Source organism: Dermochelys coriacea, chromosome 8 (assembly GCF_009764565.3).
Source record: "Dermochelys coriacea isolate rDerCor1 chromosome 8, rDerCor1.pri.v4, whole genome shotgun sequence".
NCBI lineage: Eukaryota > Metazoa > Chordata > Testudines > Dermochelyidae > Dermochelys > Dermochelys coriacea.
The window spans coordinates 64,072,901-64,088,269 of record NC_050075.1 but is presented as its reverse complement, the minus strand read 5'-3'; the positions used below and the strand labels follow the sequence as shown (position 1 = coordinate 64,088,269).

General features: G+C 46.1%; 1 protein-coding gene across 3 annotated transcripts in view; it reads left to right on the top strand.

Moving 5' to 3' along the window:
* The first annotated feature begins 6,450 nt into the window (after nucleotides 1-6,450).
* ASPM (assembly factor for spindle microtubules) overlaps nucleotides 6,451-15,369 on the top strand; it is a 40,562-nt gene continuing 31,643 nt past the window's right edge. For 2 of the 3 annotated variants that reach the window (XM_043520222.1, XM_043520221.1), the window contains exons 1-3: nucleotides 6,496-6,971; nucleotides 13,189-13,332; nucleotides 13,947-15,303. In XM_043520222.1, coding sequence (XP_043376157.1) covers nucleotides 6,666-6,971; nucleotides 13,189-13,332; nucleotides 13,947-15,303 — 1,807 coding nt within the window. In that variant the 5' untranslated portion in view covers nucleotides 6,496-6,665. Of the gene's footprint in view, nucleotides 6,972-13,188; nucleotides 13,333-13,946; nucleotides 15,304-15,369 lie in introns of all 3 variants that reach the window. The other variant, XM_038413852.2, reaches the window with a different exon arrangement.

The following is a 15,369-nucleotide window of genomic DNA, read 5'->3' as shown; positions in this document are numbered from 1 at the left end:
CATTTGGGAAAGTGACTCCTTTATGGGTATGGTTTCTTGTATTTATTAAAAAAAAAAAAAAAAAAAAAAATCAAATCACTTTTTAGGCTGACTTTAGCTTAAGAAAGATTAGTTGTGTTTTTAACATGTATTGACTGTGGTATGTAAGACCTAAATGAGTGACTGCCCTGAACCTTTAAGTGGGGGGAGTGGGTGCATCTGGCTGGCTAAGTGAAGGGAACAGTGCTTCAGGGCTGGGGGCAGGTGGATGAAAACATTTGCAAAAGGGGTCCCTGTGGTGGCTGACTCATCCCCTAGGAATGCAGGGTTTAAAGGGGGCAGGCCTGGGCCTGAAGCCTCCCCTTTACAGGGAGAAATCTGAAGCAAAATGTCCCACAACCACTGAGCTGTGGTAATTGGGCTAGGGCAGGGGTAGGTAAAGTTTTTGGCCTGAGGGCCACAGCGGGGTGCAAAACAGTATGGGTAGGGAAGTCTGTGCCTCCACAAGCAGCCTGGCCCCTTCCCCCCCACTTTCTGCCCCCTGACTACCCCCCCTCAGAACCCTTGACCCATCCAACTCCCCTGCTCCTTGTCCCCTGAGTGCCCCCCCGGGCACCCCACACCCTATCCAACCCCCTCCGCTTCCCGGACTGCCCTGACCTCTATCCATACTCCCACCCCATCACAGGCCCCCTGGGACTCCCATGCCCTATCCAGCCCCCCTCCACCCCCTCATTCCCTGTCCTCTGATTTTCCCTCTGAACCTCCATCCATCCATCCAACGGCTCCCTGTCCCCTAACTGCCCCTGCCGCCACCACCCCTTACCATGTCACTCAGAGTAACAGGAGCTCGCAGCCCCACCATTCGGATGGAGCCGGCCACACTGCCCACGTGGTGGCATAGCTGCGGGGGAGGAGCCAGGGGCTAGCCTCCCCGGCCAGGGGCCAGGCAGGATGGTCTTATGGGCTGGATGCAGCCCGCAAGCCGTAGTTTGCCCACCTCTGGGTTAGGGGCTGGTTTCAGGGTTTTTGCGTGGGGTGCACCCAGGGAATTTTCACTTCTCCCTTTTCTATTGGGCTCAGCACTAACACTGGGAGAAGGGGGTAGGGATTCAAAAGTTGCACAGGATATATGGATACATATCACAGTTAACATTCTCAGGGATCTAAATGGCCTTGCTCAAAGCAGCATTCTTAAAGCAGTTTTGGTACTTTCAGAATCAGCAGGCTGATGCCTGGGTTATGTAGGAGCACTGTCGGGGGGAGGGGGGGGGGCTTGGAACTGGGTGATGTACACCGGGAGGGGCAAGCAGGGATATTAAACTTGCGATGATCAATGACTGATCAAAGAGACTGGGCAGCATTTGTTATCTTCCAGAAAGCCTGGGAGCTTGGTTCTACCCTATGGAATTTGGTTCTTAGCCATTCACAATCAGGGGCTACAACAGCAGTGGTGCAGCTGGGCACAGGCAATTCTGACAATTGGGTGTTCACATTTGGAAGCATACAATATGGTGTGCAATATCGGGTGGTCAGTTGCCATTAACGTGTTGTGATTCCATTCCAAATGTTGGCAGCCAGGCCATGGAGGTGGTGGTGTGGGTCTGTGGACACAGGATTATTTTTCTTATGCACATAGGCGGACATCCTAGTGGCTTTAAGGATTGGCAACCGGAGTCCAGGGATGGGGAAAGTCTGTGTTGGCATGGAAGGAGAAGCATGTTATTGGACCAGCTCATGCCACTGCTGTGTGCCTGGGGGCTTGTCAGCAGTCACTGACATGATGTGGCACACATTGGAAAACACTATTTGAGAATGTGTAAAGGAGTTCAATTATTGCTCAGAATAAGAAGGGACTTGATGCAGATCCATGTTGTCAGACATGTATTCAGGCAGGGTCTGTCTGAGAGCCTTGGAGCGCCGCCTGGGTGACAAAACTCAACAGATTCTAAAAGGGGAGGTGGCAAAATCCCTTGGGGTCATAAAAGTCTCAGCAATTTGGGTATCCTGGGGTACCAAATTATTCAGGGAGTACAGGGTTCCATTGTAAAGCTTTGGAGTCCATTTGTTTTGGCCAATGTAAAAGGGGAGGGAGGGCAGTAAAAGATGTCTGGGAACCCGACTGGATTTGCGGGGTGGGGGAGGCAGCCAACTAATTGCTGGCGCCTCCTTGTGGCGGATGTCCAGTGAAGATACTCCATAGGAAAGGTATACAGTGACCGGAAAAAGAAGCATTCGTTAAAGGAATGAACGGGGGGCGGTTGGGGACTCCTATGATTGGTACAGCAGGAAGCCAACCCTCTAGTCTTATACCCTACCTTAGCCCTCCTACGAGGGTAAGGTCCCGGCAATGGAGTTGCTTGAGGGACCTGGATGGAAAAAATGGGGGAGCTGGTAGGAGCCCCCTGGGTATGGTAAGAACTCAGCAATAAATTTGCTGGAGGGATGTGGATGGAAAAAGGGGAGCTGGTGGAATCCCCCCAAGTATGGTAAGGTCCCAGTGTGACGTTATTGACATGAACTGTGACCATATAGATCATTGGTGCAACCAAGATCCTGTAGTTGCACCGAATCTCATGCAAAGGAGGTCAAGTAAGATGTCTATGGAAAGATTGTAATTTGCTGGTTATGATTATGCTGTCTGTATGTGTGTATCATTTTTGTATTTGAAGTTATGAATATTGGCTATGTACTTGTTTCTCAATGTGTTTGATTCTAAGTAGCATCAGTGAAGCATTTGTTCAGCTTCTTGAGAAAGGACTATTCTGAGTAAGTGCCCAACCAAGAAACACTTAACTGACAATGGACTTTGGGAGACGCCAATCCACATCTGAGCTTTCCTGGGAACATTCAAACGAACATGTAAACAATGGTGCTGGCCTGCAAAAAGCTGAATCAGTCATGGATATGTGACTTTTCCAGGTGGCTACAAACTCCATCTTGTTGCTGTGATTTTGCACAGAAGAACAAAGGTGTTTCCGCCCACAAGAAATAGAATATAAAAGGCCCTGGAAGCCTCTCCATTTTCTCTTCAGCTGGCTCAAGAGATGGCCTCTCCACTGCAAAGAGATGCCTGAAAGAAACTGGAAGAAAGGACAGTAACTATGGGTGTGTAAGCGACTGCTGGACCCAGGCCATAAACTACAATGTTGGTCTGAAAAGGATTTGGCCCAGACTAGGAAGGAGTCCAGTCTGTGAAAGAAGCTAATTGGAACATCTCAGAGTGTGAGATTTACCTGTATTCAGTTTCCTTCTGTATTAGGCTTAGACTTGCGTGTTTTGTTTTATTTTGCTTGATAGCTTACTTTGTTCTGCCTGTTATTACTTGGAACTACTTAAATCCTGCTTTTTATACTTAATAAAATCACTTTTGCTTATTAATTAACCCAGCATACGTAATTAATACCTGGGGGAGCAAACTGCTGTGCATCTCTCTCTATCAGTGTTATAAAGGGCGGACAATTTATGAGTTACCCTGTATAAGCTTTATACAGAGTAAAACGGATTTATTTGGTGTTTGGATCTCATTGGGAGCTGACTGTCTGGATGCTAGAGACAGGAGCACTTGCTAAGCCATTTTTAGTTAAGTCTGCAGTTTTGGGGGCGTGGATTAGACCCTGGGTCTGTGTTGCAGCGGATTAGCGTATCTGGCTCAACAAGGCAGGGTTCTGGAGGCCCAAACTGGCACAGAAAACGAGCTCAGAGGTAGTCTCAGCACATCAGGTCACAGTGCCAAGGGGGTCTCTGTGACCGAACTTGTCACACCCAGCAATAAATTTGCTGGAGGGACTTAGATGAAAAAAGAGGGAGAGCTGGGAAAAGCCGCCCTGGTAATCACAGAATAGACATGGGGTTACCTGCACTGTACACTTTTGTCTGCTGGATAGTCCCAGCCATCTAATAATAAAGTCGTGGCCTGATTAAGCCCATGTCAAATGTCTTCTGTCCTTCTTTCAGTATAGGCAGACAATACAGCATTCTCCTGCTTTGTGGTTTAACCTTGTCTTATATTTAGTTAAATTAACCTACCTTTAGGCTCCTTAGAGCAGGGATCTGCATAAACTGGCTTGTAAAATGTCATGTGTATCTATGGTACTATAGACTTTAATTATCTTAGCTTCCCAGTGAGAGGATATAAGAAAGATCCTGCTTTCATTGAAGTTAATGGTACTTTGCTATTTTAGGATTGGGCCAATAGTAATTATATGGCAAACCAATGTTGCCTCCCGTTGCATTAAAAACTAGAGGATAGGGTGGATCTTTGCTGCTTTAATAGTCATAGGCGAGAACTAGTATGTTAATGTCATGCAGACCATAGCATGGATGAAGTTGACAATTACAAAAATATATCCTCTATCATAGTAAAAACTAGTATGTTCTGATGCATGGGTGTATTTTCAGAATTGATCACTATTCAGCAGCTCCTAAATCAAGTGGGCAGATGTTTTTAAAAACACTCAGTATTCAACAGCTCCTACTGTTTCCACGAGGAGCTGCTGAGTACTTTTGGAAAGCTGGCCTCAAGCGTAGGTTCCAAGTATTTCTGAATATCTAGATGGCATTCTATAAAGAGGACTATACAGTAGATCTGTCTGCAAAAACCACAACAACACACAACCCCCAAAACCATTGTATTAGCACAGCAGTTTCTTCTGTGGAATGGCTGAGTTTCAGTGTATGTAACTGTGGCAGGTGCTTAGGTGAGAGATGTAGAGAAGTTTTCTAACCAACTTGTGGTCACTGCATGCCCATGTGTATGCATGTACAGACTGACAATAGGATAGATGTTCCTTGTGTGTACTTGGAACTCTTGCAAGTGTTAGGGGAGCTATTGTGAGACACTGTCTGACTACAAAACATTTGTATTACATTGCAAACTCTGTATGGCAGAGATTACACTGTGCTCATTGCACTTTACTTGCCCTAAACCAGTGGTTCTCAACCTGTGAGCCACTTGAAGCCCTATCAGCACACAGTTGCAATCCATGTGATAAGGCCATAACTAGAGTGGGGCAGGAGGGGCACCTGCCCTAGGATGCAGAGCTGGGCAGGGGTGCAAAATGGGGTGGTATCAGCCCCTTCCACCCCCTGCAGGATCAGGCCCAGCAGCATCAGCAGGAGGGTGCTCAGAGCTCTCTCCTCCTCCCCCATAGGATTATAGGTCCATCGACTCCAGCAGAAGCAGGCTCCCTGGCACTAGGACCACAGTGGCAGGCAGGCTGCACAGCTGAGCTACATGCAGCCAAGGTAGGAGACCAGCAGGCACAGGGAGGGGGATGCAGGGGCCTAGGACCGCAGGGAGGAAAGTGCAGGGGGCTGGAGAGCAAAGTGCAGCCAGTACATGAGAGACATACTGTAGGTGGAGGGACTGATGGCTGGGGGTATTCTCTGGATTGGGGGGGGCTAGGTACTGGGGCACAGTCCCTGGATGGGGAGTTGAGTGGTGGAGGGCAGACCTTTTGGGGGCTAGGTCCTGGGAGCAGTTGCTGGTGGGTCGGGGGGGGGCAGTCCCTGGGTGTGGGACTGAATGGTGAAGGGGGCTGTCCCTAGATGGCCCATCCGACCCTGCACAGGGCACTCTGTAGCTGAAGGACAGGCATGTGTGCCAGCTCAGTGTTGGGGGTGGTGGGGGGAGGAGATCTAGGTGCTGGGAGGACAGTCCAAGGGGTGTGTGTGCAAGGGTGGGTTCCCCCTGGCAGGGGAGTCTCCCCATCTTTGCAGGCAGGTTCCAGAGCCGCACTTTCCAGGCATTCAGCCCAACCATACTACCCTTAGAGTAAATTAATTGTAACAGTCTGACTTCTTTGCTAATTCAAAATGCTCTTGGTAGACATTTGCCCGCGTTGAAGTAAAAGGTCCTGTATTGATTTGAATTGTATTGCTGTCACCTAACGACTACTACACCCCCCCCCCCCCCCCGTTGGTGGAAACTGGCTTGGACAGGAGGGAAGCGTGGAGGTCAGCCATCGCAGTAATTACATAACGACAACATACGTCCCCCGACAGGCTGTGGTGTAAACGTGCCCCCAGACCAGCCTGCTCTCCCGAGGAAAGGCACGGCTCTTGCAGCCACGCGTCCATTACACACGGGAGCGGGCTCAGGCTGGCTGTCAGCCAGTGGGGCGGGGGCGGCAGCAGCTTCTTAGGCAGCCAGGAGTGGGGAGGCGCCTCATCCCTAACTGCCCCCAAACAGGACGCGCATGGAATTCTCCCCGGGGAATCCTCTTTCCCTTCCCCCCTGGGCCGGGGCCGGGGCCGGGGCCGGGGGAGCCAGGCCCCTGCCTGTGCTGACTGACCCTGCTAAGTCCCGCCCCGTGAGCGAGGGGCTCACCCGCCAGCGGAAGTTGTTCCGGGAAACTCCCCTCCCGTCAGCCAGCTCTGAGCGGATATTTAAATAAAACGCCGGGTTGTGATTGGCGGAGAGGCCAGAGGGTGGGCACTGTATGGCGATTGGCGGCCGGGAAGAAACGCTGCGCCGCTGGTTGGTGGGTGGCTTGGGACAGGGCTGTGCGGGGATTGGCGGGCCGTGGGGGCGCTTGGGGATTGGTGGTGGCGCTGGGTTTGAATGGTTGGGCTGGGTCGGTTAGGACGGCGCTGCCCGTTTGTGTTTGTCCGTCTGGCTCGTGCGGGTCTTCGGGCTGCGCGGGGACTGGGCCGCGCTGCGTCCCGGCAGCAACACGCCGACGATGGCTGCAGAGCGGCTGCGCAGGGGAGCCGCCGCTGCCTGGGATCTGAGTCCGGCCGAGAGCCCCGGGCGGCGGAGGCGGCGCTGGGCTGATAGGGAGGAGGAGGAGGAGGACCCCGCCGTGCTGACTCTCACCCACTTCTCCCGGCCACCCTTCCTCAGCTTCGGCAGCCTCCGGCCCGGCGCCTCCTGCACCCGGCTCCTGGCCGTAGACAATCCCAACCCGGAGGAGGCTGATGTGGCTATCGACCGCTTCCCGGCTCCCTCCACAGGCTTCAGCCTGGAGCGCCGGCGTTTCCTCATCCAGGTAGGGCCGGGCCCGGGGAGAGCCTGAGCCGCTGCCCCGTGCGGCTCCGCGTCCACTCACCAGACCTCTGCGGGGCGCCCCTGGTAGCCCCCGTGGCTGGAGGGGCTCGTGGGGGTGGTACTGGAGGCGGGGTAGAGCCGCCCGCTCCGCTGCTGCCCTCCCTGGGCGACGGGTCTCGTCTCCGGGAGCAACGGGCCGCGGGTTACCCGCGTTGTCCCTGCAGCCTCTTGGCATCTGAGTCCTGCGCTGACTGCCCGCTCCCTGGGGCGCCGGGCCTCTCAAACCCCTGTGTTGTCAAAGCCGCTGGATCGCCAGGGCCCCCGACCTGCACAGTAGCGTCTGTGCGTGGGCACCAGTTGAGCAGCCGGACGTCGCTCTGTGGACTCCCGGAGTGTCCCTTGGTTACTTGCTGTCATAACCGTCGGGGTAGCCTAAATTCCTCCTCACCTGTTTGGGGCTAAGAAGCTCAAATAACCTGGTTGGCCCCTGAGCAAAGGAACCAATGGGGACAAAAAGAAAAGGAGGATTTGTGGCACCTTAGAGACTAACAAATTTATTAGAGCATAAGCTTTCGTGAGCTACAGCTCACTTCATCAGATGCATTTGGTGGAAAAAATAGAGGAGAGATTTATATATATATATATATATACATACACACACACACACACACAGAGAACATGAAACAATGGGTTTATCATACACACTGTAAGGAGAGTGATCACTTAAGATAAGCCATCACCAGCGGGGGGGGGCGGGGAAGGAGGAAAACCTTTCATGGTGACAAGCAAGGTAGGCTAATTCTAGCAGTTAACAAGAATATCAGAGGAACAGTGGGGGGGGGGGGGGAGAAATACCATGGGGAAATAGTTTTACTTTGTGTAATGACTCATCCATTCCCAGTCTCTATTCAAGCCTAAATTAATTGTATCCAGTTTGCAAATTAATTCCAATTCAGCAGTCTCTCCTAGGAGTCTGTTTTTGAAGCTTTTTTGTTGAAGAATTGCCATTCTTGTGTCTGTAATTGAGTGACCAGAGAGATTGAAGTGTTCTCCAACTGGTTTTTGAATGTTATAATTCTTGACGTCTGATTTGTGTCCATTCATTCTTTTACGTAGAGACTGTCCAGTTTGGCCAATGTACATGGCAGAGGGGCATTGCTGGCACATGATGGCATATATCACATTGGTAGATGCGCAGGTGAACGAGCCTCTGATAGTGTGGCTGATGTGATTAGGCCCTATGATGGTATCCCCTGAATAGATATGTGGACAGAGTTGGCAACGGGCTTTGTTGCAAGGATAGGTTCCTGGGTTAGTGGTTCTGTTGTGTGGTGTGTGGTTGCTGCTGAGTGTTTGCTTCAGACTGGGGGGCTGTCTGTAAGCAAGGACTGGCCTGTCTCCCAAGATCTGTGAGAGTGATGGGTCATCCTTCAGGATAGGTTATAGATCCTTGATGATGCGTTGGAGAGGTTTTAGTGGGGGGCTGAAGGTGATGGCTAGTGGCGTTCTGTTGTTTTCTTGGTTGGGCCTGTCCTGTAGTAGGTGACTTCTGGGTACTCTTCTGGCTCTGTCAATCTGTTTCTTCACTTCAGCAGGTGGGTATTGTAGTTGTAGGAATGCATGATAGAGATCTTGTAGGTGTTTGTCTCTGTCTGAGGGGTTGGAGCAAATATGGTTATATCGTAGAGCTTGCCTGTAGACAATGGATCGTGTGGTATGATCTGGATGAAAGCTAGAGGCATGTAGGTAGGAATAGCGGTCAGTAGGTTTCCGATATAGGGTGGTGTTTATGTGACCATCGCTTATTAGCACCGTAGTGTCCAGGAAGTGGATCTCTTGTGTGGACTGGTCCAGGCTGAGGTTGATGGCGGGATGGAAATTGTTGAAGTCATGGTGGAATTCCTCAAGGGCTTCTTTTCCATGGGTGCAGATGATGAACATGTCATCAATGTAGCGCAAGTAGAGTAGGGCCATTAGGGGACGAGAGTTGAGGAAGCGTTGTTCTAAGTCAGCCATAAAAATGTTGGCATACTGTGGGGCCATGCGGGTACCCATCGCAGTGCTGCTGATTTGAAGGTATACATTGTCCCCAAATGTGAAATAGTTATGGGTGAGGACAAAGTCACAAAGTTCAGCCACCAGGTTAGCCGTGACAGTATCGGGGATACTGTTCCTGACGGCTTGTAGTCCATCTTTGTGTGGAATGTTGGTGTAGAGGGCTTCTACATCCATAGTGGCTAGGATGGTGTTTTTAGGAAGATCACCAATGGACTGTAGTTTCCTCAGGAAGTCAATGGTGTCTCGAAGATAGCTGGGAGTGCTGGTAACGTAGGGCCTGAGGAGGGAGTCTACATAGCCAGACAATCCTGCTGTCAGGGTGCCAATGCCTGAGATGATAGGGCGTCCAGGATTTCCAGGTTTATGGATCTTGGGTAGCAGATAGAATACCCCAGGTTGGGGTTCTAGTGGTGTGTCTGTGCAGATTTGTTCTTGTGCTTTTTCAGGGAGTTTCTTGAGCAAATGGTGTAGTTTCTTTTGGTAACTCTCAGTGGGATCAGAGGGTAATGGCTTGTAGAAAGTGGTGTTGGAGAGCTGCCTAGTAGCCTTTTGTTCATATTCCGACCTATTCATGATGACGACAGCACCTCCTTTGTCAGCCTTTTTGATTATGATGTCAGAGTTGTTTCTGAGGCTGTGGATGGCATTGTGTTCTGCACGGCTGAGGTTATGGGGCAAGCGATGCTGCTTTTCCACAATTTCAGCTCGTGCACGTCGGCGGAAGCACTCTATGTAGAAGTCCAGGCTGCTGTTTCGACCTTCAGGAGGAGTGCACCCAGAATTCTTCTTTTTGTAGTGTTGGTAGGAAGGTCTCTGTGGGTTAATATGTTGGTCAGAGGTGTGTTGGAAATATTCCTTGAGTCGGAGACGTCGAAAATAGGATTCTAGGTCACCACAGAACTGTATCATGTTCGTGGGGGTGGAGGGGCAAAAGGAGAGGCCCCAAGATAGGACAGATTCTTCTGCTGGGCTAAGAGTATAGTTGGATAGATTAACAATATTGCTTGGTGGGTTACGGGAACCACTGTTGTGGCCCTTTGTGGCATGTAGTAGTTTAGATTGCTTCTCTACAAAAGAAAAAGGACACTAAGCTAAGTGTGTGTTGTAAATGGCTTGTCTAGTTTTTTATAAAGTCCAGCCATGAGGAAGTTTGTGTGGAAGGTTGTTTCTTTATGAAAGTATCCAGTTTTGAGAGCTCATTCTTATTCTTTCCCTGTTTGCTGTAGAGGATGTTGATCAGGTGGTTCCGCAGTTTCTTTGAGAGTGTGTGGCACAAGCTGTCAGCATAGTCTGTGTGGTATGTAGATTGTAATGGATTTTTTACCTTCAGTCCTTTCGGTATGATGTCCATCTGTTTGCATTTGGAGAGGAAGATGATGTCTGTCTTTATCTGTACGAGTTTTTGCATGAAGTTGACAAAAGATACTTTCGAATCTGGTGGGTGGGGAGAGGTTTTGTTTTGGGTTCTTTGTTTCCGTGGCTGTTCGCTCTTGGGACTAAGAGGGACCTGACATCAATCCATGTTCTCCAAATCTTTCTGAACAAGTCTCTCGTATTTCAAACTTGTAAATAACAGCCAGGCAAGGCTATTCGTTTATCTTTGTTTTCTCAACTTGTGAATTTTCCCTTTGCTAGAGGGAGGTTTAACCCTGTTTTGTTGTAACTTTGAAACTAAGGCTACAGCGGGTTCCTCTGTGCTCATTTGAATATTTTGCTACTCTGTAAGGTTAACTACCAGCCTAAGTTTACAGAGGTGATTCTTTTACCTTTTTCTCTTTAAATAAAATCCTTTTTAAGAACCTGACTGATTTTTCCATTGTTCTAAGACCCAGGGGTTTGGGTCTGTAGTCCCTTTGTAACCAGTTGGTGAGGATATATGCTCAAGCCTTCCCTAGGAAAGGGGGTGTAGGGTTGGGGGAATAGGACTCCAAGTGATCCTTTCCCTGATTGTTTGTTAAATCACTTGGTGGCAGCGATCCCAAGGCAAGAAAGGAATCTGTGCCTAAGCTGGTAAGAATAAGCCTAGGGGCTCTTTCATGAGGGTCCCCACATCTGTACCCTAGAGTTCAGTGTGGGGAGGGAACCCTGACGCTTGCCCTGCGCCAGCGTGAGGAGGTTGGAGTTGACTGTAATTTATGAACCATGACTGAGTTAATCCGCTATCAGCTTCCCCAGGAAAGGGGGAGATGCCTCCCCCCCATGCGTTCATTTTCATGCCCTGGTTCAGGCCCTCTGAGGGGGAGGAGTATCAAAAGCTTCAGGATGGTTTAAAGAGTCACACTCTCTAGAAGAGGACAGATAGTTAAGGGGGAGAAACTGACCAATTAGCCCTGCAGAGGGTAGGAGTGTCTCCAGGAAGCTTAGCCTCTCTCTGTTTCAGAATGGTCAGGCTTTAGGTAGATAGACATGTGTTGCCTTTTGTGTGTTTGAAGAATTTCTTATGCTTTGTTGTTCCTACTCTTAAGATAAAACATTCTAGAGTAGGTCTCCCGTATACCAGGACAGCGTCCTGGCTATGGGGCATTTTGAGGTAGGTCTTTCTCAATCTCTTGTATGTCTTCTTTGCTGTTCCTGCTCTTGAGATAAAACATACAGTTTAATCATAAGGCTGTCTTGGTCACTGCTAGACACAAACTCCCAATGGGAAGAACCACAGATGAAGTTATGACGTTATCTGATATGCCTAGTAAGGAATCTATTTGTCAAAGAACATTTCCTTAATCTTTTTTGTTGTCTGTATTGTTACTTTCTGTCAGGTATTTTGAAATAAATGACCAAAAATAATTGAAACTGGTGTGATTATATTGTGTTGTTTTGACAAATATAACATGCAGAATTTTAAAATATTGTGTGTGGAATCTTTAATTTTTTGGTGCAGAATTCCCCCAGGAGTATACAGTACATCTTTGTAACAGCAGGTAGCTAATTTTGACAAGTACCTTCCTGACAGCAATATTTATCTATATGGTACTTGGTATAGGGAGGAGAATCTGAGAAAGTGATAGCTGCCACAATTTACTACCAGTAGTGCAAGTAAATGTGTTAGATGAGTTAATTGTGTATGGAACTTCTTTCTAATATTAAAGGAGCATAAAAAAGATGTACGGTCAGATTTTTTTTTTTTTTTTTTTGCTACAAGGACCAGTAAAGTATAGTGAGATTTTCAGGCATTGCATAATGTCAGTCTTTGGTTTTTGCAGTGCTGTCTTGTTTCTCTCCTCCATCATCAGCTGCCTGTTTTGCTGCTATATTGATTCAAATATCGGAGTGAAAGTACAGAAATGGTAATGCTAGAAGTGCACAGAGTGCTTCAGATACTAGATTTTTCACTCTACTGGTGTTAGTGTCAGCAGAGTGGCAAAATGTACAGTTCCTCACCTAGTGTTTGGCAAGAATCTTCCCTGAGTTCTAGCTGTTCAACAAATTAATTCTAATCCCCTGCACCATCCCAAAGTTGAGCTACTGGCATGTAGGAAGGACATTGTCTGTCTTCATTATTTTTCAATGACCTTATTGGTCTAACTTCTCTAATCAACACAAAACTTAGAACTTGGGTACTTGAGCTAAATGAGAACAAAATTACTTAGAAAATCTAAATATGCTTATTTAAAATTTTGCTTACATTCTGATAATTATTTAGGATATTTAACAATATTATTCTTGCATGTCTGTAATTCACCTTCTTTCTTACAGTGCTCTCATATTGCCCTCTTCACAAGCATTAAAATATACGTACTACAAAATATGAATGAAGTACTGATCTTTTTAACAGCTAGTAATGTAATGAAATAATTTTAGCAGGTTTTCCTGTCAATGAAAATCACATCCTTTTCTTTCTTTCTTATATCCATTCTATTTCTTGACCTCATTATTGTGTGTTTTGCACTTTCTCACCTGTCCTCCATCATAACTGTAAATTCATCTAATAAGTAAATTTATGCACCCAACTTTAAAAATGTTGAGAGATACCAACCCATATTTATGCACTCAGTGGCTGAAAATGTAAGCCATACTATTTAGCATTTATATAGCACTTTACTGAAAAGTATTCACAGACACTAACACTCTTTTGTTCACTGCTTCTTTTTTAAATAATCGATTCTCTTAAAAATATTTTCATGTCCTTACAATGTTTTTGTTTTAACGCTTCATTCTCTCAGTCTGGAGAAAGAATCTTTATTTCTATAACATGGATGCCATTAGAAGAAGGAAAAGTTCGAGAACTGGTAACTTTTATTGTTAATGGCATTGTAAAACATCAGGCTGTGTTGTTGGGTGTTGCTGAGCAGCCTCTGAAGAAAAAGGTAAGAAATGTATTTTTAATTGTCACTAATTATTTTTGTCTTATTTGTTTCTTGCTTGTGAGTCAAAATTTTGCAATGTAGCAATTGTTTCTACTAGTGTAGACACGGATGAATTGTTGACTGGGTATCCTCAGAGGGAGCCCCCAATAAACTTCGAATTTGCTTTCCTTTGACCTGAAATAGCTCAAATATGATGAACGCTCCAAAGTTGTTCTTTTCCTATTTGAAAGTGATAGAACATCTTAAGGGTGAATTATTGGGGGAGAAAAGTGGCTTTAGCTTATTTTCCTGGTTGGTTTGATTATGGATTATATTGCATTGTATTGCTGTGCTTCAGCTATGTTGGTGTGTTGTTTCTGATGTGGGCATTTCAAAGTTTATGGTAGGTGCATAGAGCATGTGGCTACATATTACTTTTTTAATCTATTCAAAATTACTTTTAAAAAAAAACTCCAAAATTAAAAACTTAGTATTTATATGTGTTAGCTATAAATTCATTATCTTTGTGCATAAATATATGTGTGTATTATATTTAAAAAAAGCAACTACTTTGGAAACTCTTTAATTTTTTTATTTATTTATTTTTTTTGCATGTGTGTTTTTTTTTTTTTCAGAAGAGTCTTTGGGATGCTATTAAAAAGAAAAATACTTCAAAAGAATCAGTTTCTACAAGAGCTAAGCAAAAACATTCAAATGTGAAAAATGTAAACAAAACGTTTCGTGTTTCCAAAAAAACAGATACAGTTAGAAGCCCGCTCCAGTCCTGTGAAAATTTGGATGTGATAGGAGGTAGCATGTCCCCCCCAAAAAACTCGCTTATCACTTTAGAAAACAAACTGCCTATATCTCCTATCAGTCCTGTATTGCAAGAACATCATGATACCATTTGCACACCTCTTTCAATGAGAAGATCTACTACATACTCAGTTCTTGGTACAGTGGTAAATGATGAATTATTGCAAGAAATAGACACATGTAACATCAAGAAATTTCATAATCCTAATGAAGAAATAAAATCCTCAAGTATACACAGTTCTCCTTCTGGATTAGTACAAGCACACAGATCAAATACACATTCATCTGTTTGTGCTCCGGAATGTACAGCAGCCTTGTGCTCTTCTTTGAGTCAAAGGAGAATTTTAAGTCCAGATTCTTTTATAAATGACAGTTATCAACTTAATGTAGAAATTGTAGCAGAGCAAGTTGCTCCCATATTGTCACCCGATCAGTTTGTAAAAGACAACTTAGCTATAGAATCAGTGTCTCAAGTCCACGTATCTGTTTCACCATCCTCTTTATCCTCCAGTGTGGAGACTTGTATCACAAAGTCATCGTCATCTTCAAAATGGAAAGAAAATGAAAAAATGCAGTTCATAAGTGTATCTGTAGAACATAAGTTTCCAAATGATGTCCCTAATGAGACGCCAATAGTGAAATCTCAGTTACTTCATTGTACCAAACCTGAACAAAATCATCTCCGTTTTCCTCTTTGTGATGAGGATCTTCGGATTCGCAGTTGCTCCCAAAGAGAACAACCAAAAAAACGTCCTGTGCTTTCTGCTACTGTCATCAAAAATAAGTTGTCTGCTGCTGAAAGAAAAGGAATGGAGACAACTAAGCCAAAATCTAGAAAATATCTTAATATGATAAGGGAAGATGTAAGTATAATTCCTAGACATTCAAAGTTAGAAATACTCCAGAACCTTCCGGTTATAGATCCCATTTCAGGTGAAACCAAATGTCACAAAGATGAAATACATTCCTGTTCGATTGGATCTACTTTGCGTAGTCGTAAGAGGAAAAATGAAGTATACTTAGAGGATATTAAGACTACAGCTACAGAATATGTGGAAGAAACAGAAACCAAAAGAATCTTTATGTCTTGTGTTGACAGTAAAATAAAAACTACTGTAAGACCACCGGTCTCTAAGCACATAAGCAGAGAGAAACTACACCACAGAAAGAAAGCTGGTGAGCATTTTTTATTTGTGTTCTCTAGTGAAAGAAAATAACTTAAGTGTCTCTATATTTTGCTAA